The 25431-nt window shown below is 44.8% G+C and overlaps 1 protein-coding gene across 11 annotated transcripts in view; it reads left to right on the top strand.

Moving 5' to 3' along the window:
* The window catches only part of SEPTIN11 (septin 11), a 104167-nt gene that overhangs the window by 54942 nt on the left and 23794 nt on the right, over positions 1 to 25431 (top strand). For 10 of the 11 annotated variants that reach the window (XM_061583325.1, XM_061583329.1, XM_061583331.1 and 7 more), the window contains exons 4-9: positions 591 to 777; positions 7292 to 7453; positions 12721 to 12817; positions 14260 to 14428; positions 21655 to 21787; positions 22825 to 23009. In XM_061583325.1, coding sequence (XP_061439309.1) covers positions 591 to 777; positions 7292 to 7453; positions 12721 to 12817; positions 14260 to 14428; positions 21655 to 21787; positions 22825 to 23009 — 933 coding nt within the window. Of the gene's footprint in view, positions 1 to 590; positions 778 to 7291; positions 7454 to 12720; positions 12818 to 14259; positions 14429 to 21654; positions 21788 to 22824; positions 23010 to 25344; positions 25420 to 25431 lie in introns of those variants that run through there. The other variant, XM_061583327.1, reaches the window with a different exon arrangement.

The raw sequence follows: 25431 nt of genomic DNA, 5'->3' as shown, positions 1-25431 counted from the left end.
TGCAGCCTTCGCGCACTGCCACCGCCGTGCCTCCCAGCTGCTCTTGAGAGCAGCCTGTGCTGCTGCTGCTGCTTGTGCTCAACCAGAGCCTCTGCTGCTGCGCTACCGTGCCTCTCAGCTAATCGCGATCACGCCTCTCAGCTGATTGCGATTGCGCCTCTTTCAGCCCCCCCCCACGCAGAAGGAACGAGCAGAGCTTTTGAACAGAAAAGGCGGGAAAAGAAGCAGTCTTCTAACGGCCGTGGTAGGTGAGAGTGCTGTGTGAAAGACCATTGCACAAAATGCCGCTAAATTGGTACTGCAGTGTGAAAGGGATTTTTGAAATCCGGAACGAAGCGCTAGATTTTTAACCCGTTAAGCTAGCGCTATTAGCCCCATGTGTGAAAGCAGCCAAGGAACCTGGAACAAACCCTAAACATCTCTCCTGCTGTTGCTATCTTGGCTTTTGTTTCGGTGTATTTGAGGGAAGGGGGTGTCATAAAGAACTGCTCTAAGGATTGTTTGACTGTAGTGGGGGGGTCACCTCAAAGAGAACCTTGTAAACAATGGCAATTACAACAGGTCCTGAAATGCAAATCTTCTGTTTTCAGCTACAAGCCAATTGTGGAGTACATAGATGCCCAGTTTGAGGCCTACCTGCAAGAGGAGCTGAAGATCAAGCGCTCCCTATTTAATTACCATGACACCAGGATCCATGCATGCTTGTATTTCATTGCACCTACTGGGCACTCGCTGAAATCTCTTGATCTGGTCACCATGAAGAAGCTCGATAGTAAGGTATACCACTACTCACCTTGATGAGGTCTTGCCTTGCTAGTCACATAATTATATACAGAAAGTAGATTTCTTATTGTGGAGTAAAATAAAAATGCCTTGCTAATTCATGAATGGCAAGGAGCTTTGGGGTCTTTGTGAATGAGAGCTGGGGTTTTGATGAAGGGGCAGGATTCTGAAACTGGCTGAGGCCACTCAGTGTGTAGTTTGGCCCTCGATGTTTTATGTTTCACAAATAGTGTGTTCATTCAAATTTATGCAGATTTAATTAAAACTCCTTCAATTAATTAACTAAGGCTTTGTTATCTGACTGATAATGTGCAAGATGGATGGAGGTGGCTGATGACCATGGGCAGGGCTTCAGTAGGAGCTCATCCCATTGCATTGCATCATGTAACTGTACCAGGAGGAATTCTGGGCAGAACTGCAGGGATGGGTTTGCTGTGTTAGGCCTAGTTCATGTGGAAAAACAGGTGAGAAATGGTAAACCTGTCTCTGGATTGCAGCACTTCAAACTGCAGGTGAGAAGTGACTGAATGCTGCTTTGTATATTCTTTTTAAATTTCTTAAATTGGATGTTGGGAAGAAGCATCTTCCTGATATGCTACTTTTGTATATTCAGGGAATTTGGTTTTGTGTCTTTTATTATATATTGAGTATACACGTGTACACACATATTCAGAAGTGATATTGGCTAGATGTTGCTGTGTGTGCACAGAGGAAGAGTTCAAATGTGTGATTGCTTCTTGCTTTCTGCATTAGTCTAGGGACAGTTTCACTATCTTATCTGTTTGTATGAGCTAGGCATTCCCCTCTCCTCTCCCCCCCTCCACACGCAAACACACACAATCATATCCTGCATGACTTATTTATTTGATGAGTAGGGTGTGGGTAAAATGTTCAGTTGCTGTTTTGAATGTTGTACACCCAGATTCACTTAGCTGTCTGCAAACAGAGGTCTAAAGAATGTTCTTCACGCAACACTTAATTTATGGAATTCAGTACTAGAAGATGTGATAATTGCTGTTATAAAAAAAGTAAACATATCCATGGAGGATAGATTTGTCAGCAGCTATTAGCCATGATAGCTAAATGGAACCTCCATATTCAGAGATAGTGTACCTCTGCTTATCAGGCTGGGGGAGGTAATGAGATAGTCATAACATCACTTTCGTGAACCATTTGAGTTTCCGTAGGCATCTGACTGGCTGCTGTTGGAACCAGGATGGATGGATTAGAGAGACTTCTGGCAATTCTTATATCTGATGTCAACCTAGATGCCAAATTGAACTTTCAGCATTGAAAATATTTGCTGAGCATATGTGTAAAGCTGGGTAGAAATGTCAGTTTCAAGAAAGAAGGTGTAGGGGAATATGACTAGTTCCTTTCCATCAGCTGACTATTCTAGCCAGTTGGGTTGCACAAAAGCCCTAGTATTGCTTGCCCCAAATTTATTCTGGGCAGAGTTTCAGGTAAATAATGGAAATCACAACAGGATCTGTTTAAAGCTACAATCCCATTTTGGAATACATATTTTGCAATTAGGAGAGTTGACACACACGCCCAAACCCAAATGCCGCAAGACACTCTTGCTTAATGTTCAGGTCTTTGCTGCAGTCCTGCAGCTTTCTGTTCTGTTCATTCAAGGATGGGGAGCCTGTGACCAGATATAGTTGGACTGCAGCTCCTATTGCTCCTGATCGGCTGGAGCAGGTGGGAGTTGGGAGTCTGACAATTTCTGGGGGGCCACAGCATCCTCATCCCTGCTTTATTTGTTAACTGAAAAATTCTGATTTTTTTTCACAGTTGTGGAGATGAGTTTGAAGCAGTATTTATACTGCCAGAAATGCTCCTTGAAAAAAAATTTTTTTTTAAATTGATTCTGGATTTTCTCTCCTCCCCCACCACCACCACCAAGAGTAGAGATTTGTTGAAAACAAGGTCTGTAATTTTGGCACAAGTTTTTGCTTTTCCTCCAAATACGGATTAGCAGTATCCACAGGAAGGGATGAGTTTATATAATATAAGAGGATTGTCAAGCACTGTCTGTAGTTTAAAAAAAAAAAGCCTCTTCATTTCTGGATCAGTGTTAACATCATCTTTACTTGCTGTTTTTTTAATATATAAATCCTCTGGTTTTACGGAAAGGAATTACACCTCAGCAGTCCTTAACTTGTGGTTTCTTCTTTCTTCCCTTCAAGTGATCAAACTAATAAAGCAATAGAGAAACCCAGTTCATAGGTGGTTTATAAAAAAAATTAACATGATTGATAAAACAGTTACAAACAAGTAACTGAAGGCATTTTAATTGTTTTTGACTGTTTTATGTTTAACTATGGTTTATTGTTACGGGAATGAGCCTGTGCAAGGCTTGGGCTCACATGCTTTACCCTCTCCTCCGGCACAGAGATTAAAAAAGCGTTGGCCTCCATTTTTAACTATCTTCAGCTTGATGTCTGAACACTGGTTTGCCTTAACTATGGTTTACTGAAGTGGGTCAGCTTCAAACCTTAGTTTATGAAGTAGGCTAATTTCAACAAACCATAGCTAAGATTTATTACAGTTCGGCTTCAGACGTAATGCTAAAGTGTAGCTAATCAAAACAGAAGTGAAAGGAAAGCTTTTGGTCTCCTCCTTGCAGTTGTGCCTTGGGAAGCAGGTAGGGAGTACAAGAGCTTGAAGCTTGCGCAGTCCTGTTCACTTCATTATGGCTGAACCAGGCTGCTGAGACTCTGGCAGATTTCAAACAGGTTTCCAGATGCAACTGAAACCATCTTTCTTCCATTCTCTCCCTTGCATTAAGAATTTTCATACATGTGCACCCAAAGGGCTCAAAGGCACTTGGAGTTTGCTTTCATCGGGATTCTTATCACCTTTGTTTGAAATGGTTGCTATAGCCCGGGTGACATGCAGCATTTCCTGTTCACCACCTGGGTAGAAAGGAGAGAGGAAGCCGTTACTTGTGTGTGGCTTCTATTTATGGCTAACTCCACTGCTCTGAAATGCAATTGGATGGGTCTTATCTATTTTACTGCCAGTATTACTAATTTAAAAAAAAAGAAAAAGGAGGAAATGAAAAGATGGCTCTAGAAAGGTTTACAATTCACATTCAAGGGTATTTGATAAGGTCTTTGTTTGCTGCAGTTTTATAACCTAAATTCCATCACTTGGAAAGCCAGACTTTGCACTGAACAAAATAGATTATTCACATGACAAAAATTAAGCATTGTTAGATCTGTCAGACTGGCAATTCTATCGACAAATGCTGTGTGTGGCGAATCGCTTAGGGCAGGCTTACATGCTACAGCCACAGTTGAAGGCAACCTTGCCATGAAGTCAGTTGAGGCAGACACCCTGTGGCAGATTTTAGGTACCATTGAGCAGGAGTGGGTATTCTCTGGCCTGTGAGTTTAATTAGGCCTGAGATGTCCTTTTCCCCCAAACCACACCTGCCTGCTCCACTCTTGACATCATGTCAGGTGAAGGCATGCCTACAAAAGAACAATTGGGAGCTTAAACTGAGCTCCTGATTGTTGCATTGCAAGCAGGGCTCACTGATGATGCCAATCAGCTGATTGGTGCTGATAGCAAGCCCCACTGGGATTGGCTGCAGTAACATTTAGGGCTCGCTGTTAGTGAGCCCCACTTTGTTTCCAGGTGCGGTTTGAATCTAAACTATGCCTGCAAACAGACTTCACAGGTTTGCTGCATGATGTCAGGTGATTGACAGGTGGGCAGCCCCACCCCCTACCAAAGTTGGTCCATGGGGGTGGGTGGAGAATTAAAGATGTGGTCTGCCAGCTGGATCCAGTTCCCCACCCCTGCCACAGAGAGTAGCAGAGTGGGATATGGCTCTGATTTGTGGGACATTATCCTACACTACCTTGTTGGAAGGAAACAACTGCAATTCTTCCTGGACCAATATCAGCGCATTGTTAAAGTATGAAGAGCCTCTATGCTGGGTGCTTCTTTCTTCTGACTCACCTGGAGCCGGAGTTGCTTTCAAATTCAATTAGTTATACTGGGTGAGATTTCAACATTCGTTAAGGGCTAATATTGCCCAGAAAAAGAAACCAAGTGGGGGAGTTGTGTATGAGTCACATCCCTCCTTTGTGAATTCATATGAAAAGGTCAGGCACCATTTTGATTTGCTACACTAGATTGACCAAACAGCCCCATCAGCGTGTGGAGCTATTGCATGTGTCCTCCCTTTGGATCAGGCAGCCTTCTTCAAGCTATCACACAACATTTTGTCTTTTGATGTTTGCAGCAGTGTGGAGGGAATCACTGGGTACAGGGATTCATAACGCTATCTTGTTTTCAGAGTAAAGTGACTCAGATTTCAACTTTCTTACAGATGCCGTCGAATCCGATTCCCCTTTCCCTTCAGCTACTGCACTATTTTGCAATCTTCGTAGGTTTGGTTTGTGTTTTATTTTTTTAACACCCTGTTCCAAGGGCTCAGGGTGAAGTTGTCCCTGGAGAAGTCATACCAGTTTTTTCCAGGGTGGATTCCTGATTGCTGGTGTAGCATGGGGGTTGACAGACTGAGTTTCAAACCAGGAGGTTCCCCCATTTCAGTCTTGCCTCTGCTATGTACTAGGGGCCTTAGGCAAGCCACACACACTCTCAATCTCAGTTTCCTCCACCCATGCAATTTGGGGGTGATAGTACTGACCTCCCTTACAGGATTGTTTGTATGCATGCATGCATATATGTATGTATATTCACTAATAGGCAAAAAACCTTGCAGTTTAAGAATGTACCTATAGCCCATAGATATTTCTATCAAACTTTTAAAAGCAGGGAAATTGGGCAGCTATAGTGAATGCACCAGGGGAGCAGGAGACCCGACCTCCTCTCTGAGATATTGGACTGCCCTACAAATTTGTCAGAATGCAAACACAATTTGGGTTGGTCTTTCACAGTCCAATCCACTTGCTGTGTAGCTTGGAAGAATTTGGTAACATGTGCCTTTAACATTGCGGAATGTGAAAAACCCACACTGGCTATAGTATACAGCCACTCTCGTGGCTGTATAATATTTATGTATTTATTTATTTATTGTATTTGTATACCACCCCATAGCCGAAGCTCTCTGGGCGGTTTACAGTAACTAAAAACATTAAAAACAAATCTACAAATTTAAAACACATCTTTTAAAAACAATTTAAAACACAATTTAAATTTTTTTTAAAAAAATTTGAAAACACATGCCAAATTTTGCAGATTTATAAACTGCTTGACAGCCAGAAGCTATCAAAGCAGTACGCGATAAGATAAAATGGAATAAAGTACCAAAAGATAACAGACTCAAAAAAATAAAATAAAACCATTTCTTTTTTTAAAAAAATCAGTTAATATTCTGTAAATTACTGGGTCACACTTCAGGGAAAGCCTTCTTAAACAAAAATGTCTCAAGTATCCACCTAAATATCGCTAGTTGCCTGTCTAATTTCAGATGGTAGTTGATTCCAGAAGGTTGGAGTTGCAGCAATAAAAGTGCGGTTTCTAGCACAAGCTTAGCACACCTCCCGGGCATGCGGTACTCTCAGCAGTGCCCCATCTGAGGAGCAGTTTCTTGGGCAGCATTGTTTTTATTTGTTTGTTGTTTAAGGCATTTATGTACCATTAAATCACTAGCATTTCTAAGTGGTGTACATAAAAATAAACCATGCAGGGAGTAAAACAATAAATATTCATGATAAAACCGAGTGCTACCTTAAAAATGCCTGCTGAAATAAGAATGTATTTGTCACGCTCCTGAAGTTCAGCAAGGAGGGTGCACGTATCATCTCAGTCAGGACGGTGTTCCACAGGCTTGGGCCCACAACACTGCATGCACAGCTAGTTGTCTATGGCTCCCAAGATTATACAGATCTAGTGCTTTGAACGCTCTTAAAGGACAGTATTAAGTGTGAAGTATTATCCCGCTTGCGGCTTACAGTGCCTACTCAGAGGTGTAGTTGGCTGCGGTCTTGGGGGATCTTAGAACCCTTACTTTTTTGGGAGCTGGGTCCCAACCAGGTCCATATGTCTCCAGTGTCCTATGAGCCAATCAACATGAAAAGGGAATGTGTGGGCCACTGAGACAAATCTTCTAATGTGCTTTATTGTCCTTTCCTGCGGATTAAAGCCAATTGGAATGAAATGAGATGAGCTGGCCACTGAGAAGACTCTTCTCAGTAGCTAACACACTCCCCTTTCATGCCGATTGGCTCCTAGTTCTGTTGTTGTGGGAAAAGATGCACAGGGGAAGGACTGAGGAGTGTGGAGATGAGGACCAAAAGCAAGCAAGCGAGTGAGGGTGTGCAGCTGTGAGGGGGTGTGGTATGATTGTCATGAAGGGATGTAATGCCTAATATTGCGTGGAGCATCGGGGGGGAGGTAGGAGACTTTCTGCCGTGTGCCCTGCCGATTCCCAAGAAGTGCTCTCTAAACTTCCCACTTCTCCTCCTCTTTGCCCTTGGAGCCTTCCCCATCAGGTATGACTGACTGTGCTCTGTTTGCATTTCAGGTGAACATTATCCCCATAATAGCCAAAGCTGACACCATTGCGAAAAATGAGCTGCATAAATTCAAGAGCAAAATCATGAGTGAGCTGGTCAGCAACGGGGTCCAGATCTATCAGTTCCCGACGGACGAAGAGACAGTGGCTGAGATTAATGCTACAATGAGTGTAAGCCTTGTTTCCCTTGGGTCATCCATCCATGCCTTTGAAAGACAGGCTGCATTGTGTCAGTCTTTGGCTTTCTAAGCCAACTACACCTTGAAAGCAGCCTAGTGCAACCAGACCAGCTTATCCAAAGCCGTCTGTAAGGGTGGCACTTCCTGTACCCCCTCAGTTACCTTTCCTTTTCATGTGTCCCAAGAGCATACAACAGTGCAGAGCTGTTTGTTCGCAAGTAACCACTTATGGCAGGGTTTTCCAAACTGTGGTTCGTGAACCGGCAGCGGTCCACAAACTTCATTCAGGTGGTCCATGGCATGTCTATGAGACGGCTTGCATTTTTATTCCATAGATTTCTGCAGAATTCAAGTTGCTGCTGTTGTTGTTATGTGCCTTCAAGTCAATTTCGACTTATGGCGACCCTATGAATCAGCAACCTCCAATAGCATTGTATAACAATAAAATACAATATAAGAAATTAAAGAAGCAATAAAAGTCCAATTAAACCCAGACAGGACCTTGTACAGTGCATTACAGTTGCTACAACAGGCAGAAAAAGCCCCTCAGTGATTTTGAAGTGGTCCATGGGAAAAAAGGTTGAGAACCATTGCCTTATGGGATATCAGGCACAGTTTGTCTTTGCTTATGTGAAGCCAATCTTTGAAAATCCTGCTTCAAGGAACCAATAGTGGGCTTGGCCTGTCTCCAAGAAAACAATGCCATCAACAATAACAAAGTGTAGAGCCCTGTGGTAGCTTCAAGAGTAATGCTTCTACTGCAGGATATGTGAGCTTTCATAGGCAAGGGGCTACTTCATCAGATACCTGTGGTAGAAAATGAAGGTGGTGCTTCCTTATCCATCGCTCTCTGTGTGTATTCGTGTGTGGACAGTGAACTTGTTGGGGATGGGGGTGGCATTTGTTTTTGTAAGTTGAGATTCTTCTTGGTGATTGCCTTCACTAAGCAGTGGAGGATGCTGGAGGGAGTGATCCTGAGGTGGCAGTCTCTTACCATTCCCCTTAGCTGCTGCTCTCAGGTGCAAAGGAAGGAAATGACCCATTGCTAGTGTTAAACCAAGATTCATTAACCAGTCTGGTTAGATTCTGTAGGTCGACCTCACCTTGGGACAGCCCTGCTTCTACGTACACAAGATCAGCTCCTTTTTACTCTGGTGAGCTAATCTAGAATAGCTGTGGCCTCCCCAGTTTTATATTTCCAATGAACCCAGACAAATGACCACACCTCTGTGCATCCGATATGCAGGAAAAACCCTTTTTTCCACTTAGCAAAATGATAAAGATGTTATTCTGGGGTGAGACGAGGGGGGTGGTTTGGCCACCTCTGTGAGCTAGCTAATTAACAAGCATTGGGACATAAGCAGAGCCGTGCTGGATCAGGCCAGAGGCCCACCTAGTCCTGCATCCAGTTCTCACGGTGGTCAGCCAGATGCCTTTGGGAAGTCTGCAAGCAGGACTGGAGTGCAACAGCGCTCTCTCCTCACCTGGGATTCCCAGCAACTGGTATCCGGAGGCTCATTACCTCCAGCAGTGGAGGTAGAACTTAACCCTCGTGGCTAGTAGCCCTTGATAGCTGTATCCCCCTTAAATTAGAATCACTGAGCTGAAGGTGAAAGGGAAACGCCACCTTTTCCTGGCCTTTCAGCCTTGCTGATTGCGAGAGTGGCTGAGGAGCCCAATTGTGCAAAGAGAAGCAGGCAGGATTTGAGGCTGCTCCAGGCTGCTCCTGCTCGGTCATTGCCACAGCGTGGAGTAGAAGCTGAGCCGTTGTTGGCACTTGCAAAAAGGGAAAGGGAGCAGGGAGGAGAGACAGCTATTTCAGTCACAGAAATGCCATAGCTGCAGCTGTCCCACACAGCCTGTAACTGAGAGCCTCTCCCCACCCATCTGCCCAGTTCTTGCCAAGCTGGGCATGGCCGCTGGCCTTTCCCCCAAACTGCAAACCAGCCCTTCAGAATTGCATACGGTGTAATGAAAACACCACCTGGCGGGGTCCCGGGAGACCGAAAACACAGGCCAAGCTTCCTCTTGTCTTTGGCTCTCCCTTCTAAATGCACAATATCCTGGATGGGGGAAAATCCTAAGGGCATCTTTTATGGCTAAGTAGACTGGGTTGGGCACGTCTTTTTTTTTTTTTTAGGCAGAAGCTCAGCTACTGTTTACTGGTAAATTCCAAAAGCTTCAATGCAGTTTTGAGGTTTTGGTTTGAAGCTCAGGAAACGCAGGAGGAAATGAAGTGCTCTGTTCTGACCAGGCCTTGGCGTGTGTGTGTGTGGGGGTGTTAATGCATTGTACGGTTAAAAGCCCACTAAAGAATTAATTCTATGCAGAAATGCTCAAAACTTAGTGGCCCTTAGGCCAAACCCAGCTTTCTGAAGGTGCCATCTACACTGCCAGTTGCAAACTCCAATAGTGGGGAGGGTGGATGAGCAGTAGCTGTAGCAATGGGATGTGATAGCAGGCCGCAGTGGAGGTGTGGGGGGAAGTTTGTTGGTTTGACCATGACTTTTTCCATTTTCCAAAGTGGTCTTCTAGCAAAATAAACTGCTGGCCAGGGACATGGAACTTCCAGCTTGTGTATCTGAAATGTTGAACCTGTGGTTTGGTTCAGACATCACCCCAGACCATGGTTTCTCCAACCATAATTGGAAGCTGAATCACAACTGGAGCTTCCAACCATTCGAGACATGCACCCCTGTTTCTCTCTTGCAGTCGCCTCTTCAGGCAGGACTACAACTTTACTGTGGCTTGTCAAGTCAGACACGGAGTACTAACCACAGAATGCTATTATGGGCGTGTTTTGCTTGCAAGTTTCTCGTGAGCATCTGGTTGACCGCTTTGAGAACAGAATGCTGGACTAGATGGGCCTTTGACCTGATCCAGCAGTCTCTTCTTATGTTCTTAGTGTGTTTTACGGTTGGGAGAATACAAGTGTTGGTAGGTGTATATGTGCAGGCATGATTCTCCAATTACCATTAAGCACTGCTGCTTTATTCTCTCACGTACCTTTTGCTGACCCTTTTGAAAGGTGTGTCTATGAATTCTCCCTCCAAGGTTTGCATTGGCTGGCTGGCTTAGACACCTTGGAACGCAGCCAGCCTTCCTGCCTCTCTTTATTATGTCCCCTTTTCCTTCCTCCTTTAGTGAAAGCTAATAAAATGGGGTGGGGAGTTGGTAGAATTTTGACTTCCTTCCATTCACCCTGCCCCACTCCCTAGGAAATGTCAGCACTGACTTTTGCTGTGGGCCATCTGTATGTAAACTGCAGAAGAGCATCCAAATAGAACAAGGAGGACACAGGCCATGAGCGTGGAGTGGCGTCTGAGTCATAATGCTCTCTAGTGGCCACTCCTTTCTTTCCCAGGGCAATTTGTGGTGTCGTCAGCCCATTCATTACTGCCATGCCTTGTAGATGCTGCTCAGCTGTCCAAGAAGGAAAGTACACCCAGCTGCTGTGTATTTGGGAGGGTGTGGGTGTTCTCAGGCCCCATTTAATATTTTTATTATTATTATTATTATTACCCACCAGAAAAAAAATGTAGTGAGTGGATTGATAGTGCAGGACTCTCATCCAAAATCAGATCCGTGTGTTCTGTAGCAATAATTCCAGTACACGGATCTGGCTGTGGGAGACAACCATGGCTTGAACTGCATATGTGAAGTTCCAGGAAGGGCCCTCACTCAGTGGTAGAACATCTAATTTGCATGCAGAAGATCCTAGGTTCAATCCCCGGCATCTCCAGGTAAGGCTGAGAAAGGCTCCCATTCTAAAACCCTGGAGAGTTTCTGCCACTCAGTGTAAACTGTGCTGTGTCAGATGGACCAATAATCTAGCTCTTCTTTAGGAAGGCGATGTATATGCCACAGTTCTGCAGGAGCATGGAAGGAAGTGTGGCATGTAGTACTGAGCTCAAGATTCAACTTCTTGAGAGTGTCGACTTTCATTTTTTAAAAAGCAAGCAGAGTTATGCTTGAAAGTGTGTGTGTAATACTGGTTAATCTCAGAAGAGAGAGGAGAGGCTAAATAAAGTTCCCAGTGGTTAGGGACATACTTTCAGTGCATTGCATAGCTCTTTACTTCTCCCTGTGTGAAACCTATGGAATACCCATAAGTATTTGCTGCTGAAATATGAGAGTCTCCATCAGTATAGGCATTCCGTTGGCTCCTGAAGACACCGCTGCTCTTGAACTTCTGGTTTTATTAACTGGTGTGTTTGCTTTTAACCGTTTTAAGTGTCATGTTTTTAACTGGTTGATATTTTAATGTTCTGATTCAATTGTCATTGTGTATATTACATATGTATTTTATAAGTGATTTTATTGTTATAAACTGCTTGGAAGCCATTTTGGCATGTAAAAGGTATGTAAATCAATTAATAATCATAATGAACCATAATGAACTGCCTCCAAATATTGCAAAATGTGTATGCTAAGGTTGTAACGAATTCCTGGGGAAGGAGGCTATTTTGATCTGTCTCTTGCTGCCTTTGATTCCCTCCCCTCCCCCTTCAAAGAGTTGGGCTGTATTCCAGAGACACTTAAATAACCTTTGAATCAGGGCCGGTTCTAAAGGGTGGCCAGGTGGGGCACTAGCCGAGGGCTCCTGGGGCTACAAGGGCCCCTGTGGGGCCCCTGCGCTCCCCTTCCACAATCTGTGGCAGGATTGCTGCCGCAGATAGCAGGGCAGGAGCTTCAGAGCTGCCCACCATTCCCCCGCTTCACCTACCTTTCTCTCTGGTGTTTTTTGCACCTGCATGCACTGCGCGCGCAGGTTTGTCATTAATCAAGATGACGGCCGAGGTTTCCCTAAGGGGCTGAAGCCTCTGCCGCCATCTTGGTTGATGGCAGCAATGCTCGCGTGTAGCATGCATGCATGCCATCAACCAAGATGGCGGCAGAGGCTTCAGCCCGTTAGGGAAACCTTGGCCGCCATCTTGATTGATGGCAAACCTGTGCATGCAGCCGCAAAAAAACAGCAGAGAAAGGTAGGGAGAATGGTGGGCGGCTTGTGATCTCCCGACCTGCGATCTGCGGTACCAATCCTGCAGCAAATCGCAGAAGGGGAGTGCTCAAGGAGTGCTCAAGAGCTGGTGCTCAAGGGCCCCAGGGTGCCTGGGGCCGGCCCTGCTTTGAATTGTCAAAAGCCAGCACAGTTATCATTAAAGTGTGTCCTTCCCCCCCTTTTTTTTTCAAAAGGAAAATATGTCTAACAAAACAACTGAGGACACTCAGGGTCTTTCTCTGTCTCTTGCCTTGTAGGTCCACCTGCCTTTTGCCGTTGTTGGCAGCACCGAAGAGGTGAAGATCGGCAACAAGATGGCCAAGGCCAGGCAATACCCATGGGGAGTTGTGCAGGGTATGTCAGTAGGGGGGACGACAACAAATCTGCTTGCTCAGCTTCAGTTGAGTGAAATGGGGGTGATGCATGGATGCTATAAAACCCCAGTTTCTTGAAGCAGCAGCAAAAAAGAAAGGGTCGGGGGAATGAAAAGCATTAAGATGGTGGCTGAGAGGGACCCAAAGAGCTACGTCAGGCGCACCAAGGGCTTGTGTGCACTGTGTGGTGTCTTGCATGGTTTCTCTTCCACTGCCTCCCCATGATGTTTTGCAAACTCAGCTCAGCTTTCAAGAGTGCTTAGCTGTGCTGTGCATACACTTGCTGTTCAAAGGAAGATGCATCTGACCCTGCCTGACTGCACCTTTCTGATGACTTGGTCCTTAAGATCCTGGCCTCTGGAACGCTGCTGGAAAGCTCCATGTGTGGTCCAATGAGCACATGGAGGTTGTGCATGTGCAGGCTGGTCCATGCGCTTCAGTGGCAGCGGACTGCTCTATGTGCACAGAGAAGCATAGCCCAGAACTGTTCCCTAAGAAGTGAACAAGCAAAGACTGGAACTTTGGGTGCCTCCTGGATCTCTCCTGTGTGCACAAGGGAGTTCTTGCCCTGGGTATCTGGGTAGAGTTTCTGATCTGGAGGACCAAGTTCTGATCCATACTTATAGATTCACCCAGATTAAAGTGCACACTGAACTAAGCTATTTACAGTTGTATTATATTGAAGACTCCACATATTATTGAGCACTAAAATATTAGCAAGCCCAGCATTGCTGGCTAGGAATCCATTTGGGAGCCATTGCTGAAGCATGGAGGCTGAATCTCCTCCCTCCATAAGTTATAACCATGAGCTATAGAAAGGAGTATTGACTGGGGGTACAGAGGGGGATTTTAAAAACATTTGGTTGGGAAGTTGGGGAGACTTCAGGAATATAAAAGTGACAATTGTTCCTAGAAATGATGGCTGGGAACACCTGACATTTTGGAAGTGATTGAGTGTTGCACTATATATGCTCCATTTCTTGTGTCTCTTGCAAAGAAATATATACACTTGTTCCCTTGTGGCTTTCACTGAGAAGCTAGAAGGGATTGTCCCATTTCACACACAGAAGAAAGAGAGCTGCTGTACTGTAATGCTTAAAGAGCGTCATTCATGAAATCTCATCTCACCCATGAGCTAACTGGAGCAGGCCATTAACTCTCCACCTCTGCTACCCATCTGTAAAGTAGGAACACTGGCCTACCTCACAGGATTGTTGTAACAATTGTTGAAATAATGTACGTAAAGTGCATTAAGCTCTTGGGAAAATCTGTTGGAGTGATGGAACTAGTTTTATGACTAGTATTCTTCCAGGGAAAATCTGGAGCTTTCATTTTGGGGGGTTGGATGATGTAAAACTAAATTTTAGATAGTTGAGGAGCTCTTTCTTCCTTATGAAACCTTGCCTCCTGTTTATTTTGTAGTTGAAAATGAAAACCACTGTGACTTTGTGAAGCTGCGTGAAATGCTGATAAGAGTGAACATGGAAGACCTGAGGGAGCAGACTCACAGCCGACATTATGAGCTCTATCGCCGCTGCAAGCTTGAAGAGATGGGATTCAAAGACACAGACCCTGACAGCAAGCCATTCAGGTAAGGAAGGGGCAGGAAAGCTGCAAAACCAGCAGGAAAGGAAAGCTCAGTGTATTTCCAGAGCAGATGCATAAGACGTTCTCCTGTAAGAATTTCAGAACTGATGTAGTAGAGTAGCTAACAGATTGAGCTACAAACCAGCAACACCTTGTTTTGAATGTTGCCTCTTCCACAGGTTCATTAGATGGCCTTTAGGCAGGCCGTTCCCATACAGAATTTTGGGATAACATTGACCTACCTTCCAAGGCTGTTGTGAGGATTAGAACAAGCGCACAAAACACTTTGAACACTTCAAAGCACTTTTAAGTAGTCTTCCAGCAGAAACATGCTCCCTGTTCTGCCGATTCCAGGGTGTCTCCACCTCTCTTCTGAAAACGGGGGCACGCAATGCTAGTCAAACCCCACCCCTTTTTACTATAAAACCTGGTAGGAGCAGTCTGAGTACGTTGTGTTTTTTTTTATTCAGCTCCAAAGAGACTTCACAATTGATCAGCAGATCAGCCCGTTCCTCCTCCAGGTGTGGCTAATGGAAACTCTTTGCCCTGGCTACTAGTGTGTTCACAGCCTGTGTCTTCTTAACATTTCACACCCTAGCTGTGTGTGCTAACAGAGAAACAGAGTGAGACACTATCCAAGGAGTGCTCTTTAGGGAGGCTGAAGACTGGTACAGCTAGATCAACTACAGCTGTGCTGAATGTCTGTAGTGCACGGTGTGTGCTGACCAGGAATGGGAGCCTTTGTCCGGTGCAGGTTCGAAAACATCCCATCAGCCTCAGGCTGGCACCGATTGGAGTTCGTTCTGTATCTGCTGACTGCTGTTTTTCCTGATCTGTGTTTTTTTCACTTTGAAAAAATATCAATATTAATATTGGTATTTTAAAAGAAAATACTGATTTTTAAAAGGAATTATTGATAAATTATCATTCTTACAATGGATTTTTTTTTAAAGTCCATTTTCAAAAATAGCTGTGGAAATTGGCTACATTAAAATCTGATCCTCAGCAATTGAGAATAAGTGATTTAATGGGGAAATCGGTTCCAAATCCGAATTGGGCGGAATTCTAGCAGTTCCCTAGTGCTGACCCAGATTCTGTAAAGAGAATAAATGGTGCACATTTCATGCTTATAATGTAGCATGCTGCTTCTAAGACTGAAGTTTTAAACTTGTTGACTGCAGTGACTGAGAGAGAGGATTCAGGGAATCCTCTGAATATTATAGTATGAATATTATAGATAGATCTTCATAAATGACATTTATTCTATTCATACCCTGTGTTTCTCAGGCAAGATTGGCTCCTATAGCAGCTTCTAATCAATCCACATCGAGGCACAGTATAATTATGTAGTGTGTGTGTGAGAGTGAGTGAGTGTCAGTCCTCCCTTAGCAATTAGCCATAACAATTCAGGTTCCAGGCTCTTCCCTCCATGGGAGAGGGATGGAAGTGGCTACTGGTGGCTGGTCCCCATTGTGACAGGTAGGGCAGAAGGCAGGGAGCTAAGAGTAGGCAGAGCCAGAGTGAATGCCAGGCAGCGTCACTCCCTTCGTAACTAAGGAGGCAGACAGATGGTGGACGGCTGAGGGCAGATTGAGGATGGTGGGGCAGTGCTCCATTTGCCCTAACACACTGTTCTTCAACCTTGGTTCCCCAGATGTTCTCGGACTACAACTCCCTTCCTCCCCAGCCACCTTAGCTATATTGGTCAAGGGATCATGGGAGTTGTAGTCCACAACATCTGGGTACCCAAAGCTGACGAACACTGCCCTAACACACCAGCCTCCACTGGAAGGGGCTGCACATGGATCAGCCTTCCCATTGATCTATCAAGGCTGAGGACATTATCATATAGCTGGGTTTTTCTTTTAAACTACTAAAGTAATAAGTAACATTTTCCTGACCACTGGAAACAATTCCCCATCTCTTACAGCTTTTGAGATGATACCTCATCATGTATTCCCCGTATGCAAATTTATCTACTCGGCTGTAAGGGAAAGACAAGCTGAGATATGCAAGATGGTGGACTCTGTACTAGAGGTCAAATTCTATGCTTCCATAGCAATCCCAGTGATGGCAAGGAATGCATACAGCCCTGGATATATTAATAATGTGGGTATGTGAGCACTGCAAAATCTACAAAAGTTACTAGGTCACAAAGTGTTTTTTTTAATAAGTCTGCCTGTTTGCACGTAGCTGGGTAGTCCATTAGTGCCATATCAGTGACCGAAAAGACAGAAAAGATCCATACAATTTACAAAAGCTTTCCTGTAGTCACTTAAAGACAATCCTTTCTCTTCACTGGGTGGCAGGGTGAGTGGCTGTTAGAGTCAGTTTCTCTTCTTTCAAAGTATAAAGTAGTCCTGGTTGGTCAGCTTTACCTATTAATAAAAACAGCTATTCTGTTGATTTACGCAAGTGGAGGAAAGCAGCCTGTAGTGGCTGGTGGCTCCATGTCAGTGAGACAGTGGAATTCACACCTTGGACAGCTTTTTCACTGACTAAAACCCGGAGCGGATTCCACTGCCCCACTGAGCAGGGTCCACCAGCCACCACTGAAAGCAGCTGTGGGTTCCATCACTTTCAGAGCACTGCTTTTCTTGGTTTATCTGCCAAAGCCAAGCTTGGCTTCCTTTGCCGGTGTTGTGCACTAGAGAGTGACAGATGATGTTGGGTTTTCATTCCCCACCTACCTTCTCCTGTTTTTCCTCCCCATCCATGTGGCTAAGCAGGTTCTCTCCAAAGCCTGCCAGGCTTTTGTCTGGTCTGGAGCCAAACTGGGGTTCCAGTTTTACTGCTGCTGCCTCAGCCTGCTTCTTAATCAGTTTCTTAGAGGCATGGTATATTTCAACATTTCTCCCTTCATGAAGATGGTTATTCTCTAATTGGGGTAAGGAGCATCCATCCACACTGTTTCCTGGGAATTCAAATAGATTCATTTGCTGGCATACAGAGTAGAGACGGATATGCATCTATAATCATGAGTGCGTGCCCACACAGTGTTTTGGTTTCCTTTCTGGGGGCTTACCTTTGTTCCCTTCTCAGTTTTTGTGGGGTTACTTCAACAGTGAGGGCACATTAAGACCCACAACGTTGGGGAAAAGGTTACCTGTGGTAACTCCTCTCACATTAACCTATGTTGCTGTGTTAGATGTTCTCTGGAGGCAATGCCTCTAAACATTGCTTTGTGTGCCTGTCATGAACCCCAATACTTTATGGGGGGAGGAGAAAGAGGAATAGTATTTGCAGCTTATTCATTCTCTTTGGCATCCATGCCTTTTAGTTTAAGCGGAACTGTTGCTCAACCAGGAGCATTGCACTGTTTGGCTGTACTGTGGTTGGGACCAGCACTGACCTGAGTCTGTCATTGTTTTGCTCCTGGGCTTCCTACAGCCAATTGCCAGTTTCAGTTATTCCATGGCTTACTCTAAACGTAAAGACTGAGTTTCTTCAACGTGCCCCAGAAGTCCAACTCAAGAAGTCTACAGTACTGTAGAGGAAAATGGGCCAGTCCTTCTGCAAATGAATGGCTTGTCTATTTTACTTATCAGATTGTATCCTGTCCCAAGGAACTCAGGATGGCACAAGTGGGGATAAAGTGGGGACAGCCTCATAACAATCCTGTGAGATACAGTGGCTTGTCCGCTGTGAGCTTCACATCTAAGAAGGGGTTTGAATCCAAGTCTTCCTGATGAATCCAACACTGTAACTCAGGAGTCGCCAGCCTGATACCTGTGGGTTCAGTGGTGCCCACGAAGCCTTCCCCTGGCCTGTTGCCTTCTTGGTCATGAGGTGAGGAGTGTGGTTACTTTTTTCTTCCTTGAAGAGTACATAGAGCTGATGGAGGAAACAGGAAAAGCGACACTCTTTCCCATGTCCTCTTTCAACTCTTATGTGCATATCAAGGCTCAGATTAACACTGCTGGATCTGACTTTTACCCAGATCCCTTGGAAAAATGAAGCGTCAAGGGCACTTTATTTTTTATTTTTTGCTTCTTTGTGGGTGGGTGGGGCTGATCTAGGGGAAGGAGAGACATGGCCAGAGGGAATGGCACCCAGGGCACTCGCTCAAAAATCCAAATGTGCCCACAGGCCTAAAAATGTTGCCGACCCTTGCTGTAGCTGCTACATCACAGTGTATCTTGTTAATGGTTTGTCTGTTACGTGCCTTCAAGTCGATTACGACTTATGGCGACCTTATGAATCAGCAACCTTCAATAGCATCTGTTGTAAACCACCCTGTTCAGATCTTGTAAGTTCAGGTCTGTGGCTTCCTTTGTGGAATCAATCCATCTCTTGTTTGGCCTTCCTCGTTTTCTACTTCCTTCTGTTTTTCCCAGCATTGTTGTCTTTTCTAGTGACTTGTTAATGGTAACAATTGCCATATGGATTCAAAATGGCCTCCACTTGGTGGCTCTCATGAGAAGATTATGAAGGAGTTCTAGGACAGAGCCAAAAGCAAGGTTTATTTTATTTTTTTGCCAGTTTAGATAGCAGTTTCCAGAGCAAGAAAAGAGAGGAAATACAAGAAACCATAGATAAGGGTTCTTTCTTTGTTTTTTTTCCATTGAACAAGTCAGCAATAGATATGTTTCCCCCAAATGAAGTGTAGGAGCTTTTAATCTTTTCAAACCAGCCTGGAATTTTTAGCAGGCTGGTGTTGCTTTCTGCAAAGGATCCATAAGCATTCTATAAACTCTTGGAAACCAGGCTGGATAAGAGATGGTGGCAAACCATTTTCTTTACAAAGGCAGATAAGGGGTGATGGGCTAGATGCTTCCTCAGTATCCGGAAAACATCATCAAACTCCTTGGCACATCTGGCATTCAGCTGTGAGAAATTAGCAACTGCTTTGTGATGCCTCAGTGTAGTTCAAAGAAAAGCAAAAACGGAGGCAATGTCTATGTCCAGCATAGAAGGAGTGTCTTGTTTTGCTCTGTTGAGGGTGAAATGAAGTGTTTTTCATCACACAGAAATTTTGATAGCTGTTTCTTCATGTGCCTCCTCTGTGTGCCTCATCCAAGGGAAGTGCTGATACCCACAAGAATGGGCTTTTTCAGTAGTGGCCCCTTTGTGGAATGCACTCCCTAGGGAAACAAGCCTGGCACCATCATTGCCAGCTTTTAGGCACCAGGCTAAGACAGTTTTATTTACCCAGGCTTGTGGTGGTTAAGTTAGCCTCTGCTGTGGTGGTCATCTTTTAGTGATGTGAGCAAGGACTTGTCCTTCTTTTTATATTTTGAGGTGAGCATTTTAGGAATTTTGTATTCTACGTTTTTTAGTTTGGCTTTTAAATTTGTTTTACTTGTTTGTATTTTATCTGGGTGTTAAGTCTCTTTTAGTCATTTTTTGTATACAGTGACTAACAAATGCAACAAATAAATGATAATAATTTATAATTGGGCCTTGTTTGCTTTCCACTCAGTTTTGTGCTCCTTTTTAAAAAAGCTTTTGTACTGCGGAGAACTTGTTGGTGTTTTCATGTTGTAGCAATCCTGATTGGAAGCAAATATAGCTGGGATGGACAGCCATTGTTTTATCACATTTTTGTCCTGTTGTTCCTCCAAGGAGCTAAAAACTGTGCATTTGGTGGTAGGGCTTCTCCCCTTTTTATTTTTGTCCACGGGGTGCAATGTGTCTAGATTCAATATCTCCTTTAGCAGTGACACGGGGGGAGGGGGAGGAATCTTGCCTGGAGCCTTGGAGAGTTGCTCCTGCCAGACTGGGTAGACAGTACTGGGGTAGATGAACTCATAGGATTATTCAGTGCCAGGCAGGTAATCTAATTTACTTTTTATTCATTATTCAATTTATATCCTGCTCTTCCTCCCAAAGGAGCAATAAAATAATAAACTGTTTAAACTGTTGTAAAATGATTCCAATACAGATGCAGTTTCCCTTGTTCATGTCACATTTTATCCTCACAATAACCCTGTGAGGTAGGTCACTGTTAGGTTGAAAGAGTGAGCTCTATGAGCAAATGGGGATTTGATTCCTGACACAGTGTGGTACTCCAGGGTGCCTTTTATGTATTGGGCTCTGATAAACATGTGTGTACCAGAGTGCAAGAAAGTGTGTACTGAAGCACCCGTGTTGGATTTTCCCCCATCATCTTTTTTTTTAAAAGGTTTTTCTCTCTTTTTAAATTGACATTTATAATAATAATAATAATAATAATAATATTAAGAACAAAGTAAATTCAAGTGGAATCTATGGAACTTACTTCCTTGTAATCATGTGAATGACCAAGATGGCTAAACACTGACTTCTATGTAACTCAGATCATCCCAGTGTTCAAATCGTCACTTTCTCCAGAGCAAAATAAAAAGGTCCTTATTATGAAGGGGTTCTTTTCCATACTTCCAACTGCTTATGAAAAAAACAACACAGTTTGCAATCAGCATAATTGTTTTATCTAGATATGAGAGCTCTTCAGAGAGTCCCTGGCGCTTGGAGTGCCACTGACAATGCTTATACAAAGGCCAAAATGAATGTTGCACAACAGCGACAGCAAACAGCACTTTCAACAATTACTAGGAAACAGTTGATAGAATGTTTTAATTTTACACATATATAAAATTCCTGCAGAATTCCAGATACACAGCCTCTTTCTTGAAGGCTGTTCATAAATTACAAATGTAAAATCACGAAAGTAGCTATCAAACACCAATCAAACACCAATTTGGTGGTCTGAAGGCTTAGGCCTTGTTGGGATGTTATGCTAAAGCACAGTTTAATGTTGTACGCATGGGCCTACTGCCTTCTCCCCTCTTCTCCTCCAGCGTGGTGTGAGGAAAAGATTGGAAGTGTCAGCTTCCTTTTTCAACTAACCACTGTTTGTCAGTTGTCTGCACCAGGAACCGCAGTTAGTTTTAATCATGGTTTAGCTCAACAAACCAAGCTCATAAACTATAGTTTGAAGTTGACAAACGGTTTGACAAACCGTCGTTTTGATTGAAGGACAAACTGTGGTTAATTGAAAACAAATGCTTCTGATATCCTTACAGAAATGTGGAGAGGTGGGGTGGGGGAGCAGACAAGCCTGAGGCTTGTTTGCATAGTACTAAACTATAGTTTAATGTTGCATCTGAAAGCTGCCTTAGTTGATTTACCAGGAGCTGTTTCCTTTTCTGTTTTGTTGTTCTTCTGCTGATATTCTTCATCCTTGATATTAATGAGGTTTGGCTCTCTTTCCCTCCACCCACTTTTTTTGTGGGGTGCTTCGATAACAAGTCTGCAAGAGACCTATGAAGCCAAGAGGAATGAATTCCTGGGCGAGCTCCAGAAAAAGGAAGAAGAGATGAGGCAAATGTTTGTCATGCGGGTGAAGGAGAAAGAAGCCGAGCTGAAAGAAGCAGAAAAGGATGTAAGTGTGTTCCTCTCTCCCCCCCCCTTCCTCCAAATGCAATTGAAGGATTTAGCTTGGGGTCATCAGTGGGTCCATCCATATGGGAGCACCTGTGTGATTTGGAAAGCACAAAACAGATTTATTATCTGCTTGATCATGCATGGCCCCTTCCCCCTGGACCAGTGGTTTTGTGTGTGTATTCTGCAACATATCATTGACGCAATCGTTGTAAATTAGTGGTGGATTTCTCCTGCACCGCCTCCACATTCTTCCGCTTCATTACTTTTTCCCCAGTGCTACTGCATTATTGCCATCTGGAGGGGCACTCTTGCACTGTAGTGGAACAAAAGCCAGACAACATACACACACACACCCTTGTGGATGCCTGTGCTATGAAAGGTTTCAGGACTTCAGCAGGAGGTTATGGGACATGCAAGGTCGCTTGTTGGAGCTGAAGCTGTAGAAAGAGCAGGGGCAAGGTGGGCCTGAGGCCTGGGTTTTAATGCTCAGCAGCTAAAAGGTACTGATCTGCTGAACAGCCACCGCCTGGCTCCTGGTATTTATGTCAGGGCTGGCAAATCCACAGGCTGTAACATGTTCAACAAGTGGAAGGTACCAAGGCCAGGCTCCTGCTATTTCCATTCCACCGGCTTTATACTGCTTGCCAATCCAGAGCAGAGCTTGGAAAAGTTACTTTTTTGAACTACAACTCCCATCAGCCCAATCCAGTGGCCATGCTGGCTGGGGCTGATGGGAGTTGTAGTTCAAAAAAGTAACTTTTCCAAGCTCTGATCCAGAGGGCTGTTGCACACCCCTTATGCCCATCTGTGCTTGAAGTGGGCGCTGAGGCTTAAGCGCACACAGTTCCCACTGGCCTAGGTTATGGCAAGAGGCCACGAGGTTCCTAGGTCAAGCCCCAAGAGTCCCTTCCCTCCTTTGAGCCCCCTGCGCTGGTTTTGCCTTACTAGAGCTTTTCTGCCTCTGCGGATTTTTCTCCTCCCCTCTCCTTTCTCTGTTCATGAATGCCTTCTCCCAACTTTCTGTCTGATGGGCAGCTTCACGAGAAGTTCGACCACCTAAAGCGGACTCACCAGGAAGAGAAGAAGAAAGTGGAGGACAAGAAGAAGGAGCTGGAGGAGGAGCTGGGCAACTTCCAGAAGAAGAAAGCGGCAGCCCAGCTCTTGCAGGCGCAGGGTCAACAGGCTGGCGCTCAACAAAAGAAAGACAAGGACAAGAAAAAGTAAGCCGTCGTCCCAGGCTGAGCTCTGTGGCTTCTGTTCCAGTGTGCCGCCTTCTGTTGCATGTCCGTATTTGCTTCTTCCCATTATCAGACTGGAAACTGAGCTTCCCCCCCTCCCTTCCCACCACTTTTTTTTAACAATACACATACGCAGGTTTGTTTGTTTTTTCCCCTATGAGACAAGAGGGTGGAGGGAATATGAATTTGACTTTTATTTTTTTAAAACAGAGGGTACCTAAAATAATATTTTGTAAAAAGCTGACTTGCTTGATCAAAGAAGCGAGAGAGCGATTGGAGAGCAGAGAGCAAAAGCGAAGGCCGTCCAGGAATCTGCTGAACTGACTTTGCAGTAGTCTTGGGTTTCTGTTGCTGAAGCGAGACGCATAGCGGTCAAGCTCTTCCTCTCTTTCCTGTGCTTATTCATTGTGCAGAAATCCAAGCCGTGGTTGGCCAGTACAGAAGCAAAGTTCTCTCGAGGGTTAACTGTACGGTTACAGGATGGGTGTTGGGCTGTAGGATCATGCTACTAGGTTCCCAAAGGCAGGTCAGGAGCAGCTCCAAATTTGCTTCATTTAAAGGGGGAAAGAAGCAAGCTGCAGCTGGCAGAGAGGAACAAGGGATGGAGGACGTGATCCTGTGGCCCACTCCCCTTAGTTGTATGCAGTGACTGGGCTCGTATTGCATTCATACCAGCCAGCCGGAGGTATTTTCGGCATGGATTGTCTTGGTGCCAAAGGTGGATATTTGGAAGAGTGAGTGTTAGAGCGTGCAGCACCTCTAGTTATGTTATGAACTGACTTACCTGCTGCCAGTTTTGCTAGCCAAATAACAGAGTGTTGGATATGCTACTGTTGCACTACAATACCTATTGTGTAGAAAAGAAAAAATCAACCGACTGGCATCAGTGGAACAAGTCAGACCCACACATTTGCAGTCAGGCTTTTAGGCACTGCTGGTTGTGGAAGTAAAGAAAACTCTTACCAAGCACATCAGAGTAATCGCCATCACCAGCAGGCACACATGGGGCACTGGAGTGCCACATGGATCTTCCAAGTACTTCGTAAAGGAGCAATAGAGTGTGCTAGGACAACGTATTTCATTTTTCAATAGCTGTCTTTCAGGGAACATTTGAAGCATTGTTGCAATGTTTGTCTCTGAGAAGGAAACCTATTAGGCATGACCCTGCTCTCTTAAGTAGACTACAGCAGGACTGCTAAGGCCTATCTGCTCCATCTTCCTTGTTTTCCACACCTTTCTGTCTGCTAATTCTGGTGGCTGCCAGGACTCAGGGCCGGTTCTAAAGGGCGGCCAGGTGGGGCACTGGCCTGACAGCCCCTGGAGCTACAGGGGGGCCCTCAGCCACCCCTCTGCACCCCTTCCACAATCCGTGGCCCCCCCACCTACCTGTCTGCTGTCTTTTACCATTGCCCTTAACGAAGATGGCAGCCCTAAGGTACTGAAGCCCCTGCCGCCATCTTAGTTGATAGCAGAGATGCGTGCGCGTGCCATCAACAAACCGCGCCCGCCATCTTCATTAAGGGCAATGGTAAAAGACAGCAGACAGGTAGGTGGGGGGCTGCGCACATGCGCATGCACGCACACACACACGCTGGGAGCCAGGGCAAGCTGATGCCCAAGGGCCCTGGCATTCCTGGAGCCGGCCCTGCCAGGACTCCAGTCGGTTTCCTTTTGATTCTGCACGTGCATGTATGGTTCTGCATGCATAGCACCCTAAGGAGACATGATTGGGGTACAAGTGGCCCCTGGAATCAGCAGGTATGTGGAAGGGGTAATGGCCTTGGACAGCCTTGCTTGCCACCTACGTAACATCCCTGGGTATGTTTTCATAACATGGGAATGCTCCTTCTAGCCACTTTCAAGGTCGCAATGCATTGAAAAGGTCAAAGTGCAAAAGATGAGTCAATTTATCTTATTCAGGATTATGTACTGCTATGTAATACATACAGTAATATCTCAGTTAACAAAGTAGATGCGTTCCTGGACATTATTTCTTTAACAGAAACTGAGGTAGGAGGTAGGAATAACATGGAAAGAATAGGGATAGGTTCCTACATCTGCTCATAGATGGTGGGGGCAGCTTCAAAAAGGGCTTTAAAAGGTGCCTATCAGTTTATTGATAGCAGAGCAAAGACACAGGCTAGTCAGTTTGACCTTAAAGCAAAGGCACAGCCTTGAAAGTTTATTCATAGCATAGCAATGCAAAGCTGGTCAGTTTCACCTTTAAAATTGCCTTCCTTGAAAGGAGCTTGGTTCCTGGAGGATTGGTTAACTGAGGCATTACTGTATTTACCTTTTTCATGTTCCCTTCTTAAAGGCCTTGTGACTGTGGAAGCAGGAACAGTCTCGTATGATAAGAAAATAATCTGGGATGTGGCCCCTAAAAAGATCATGCCTTACCTTC

This window comes from Rhineura floridana, chromosome 9, assembly GCF_030035675.1.
Source record: "Rhineura floridana isolate rRhiFlo1 chromosome 9, rRhiFlo1.hap2, whole genome shotgun sequence".
Classification (NCBI taxonomy): Eukaryota; Metazoa; Chordata; class Lepidosauria; order Squamata; family Rhineuridae; genus Rhineura; species Rhineura floridana.
This window is presented reverse-complemented; position numbering and strand designations above follow the sequence as displayed.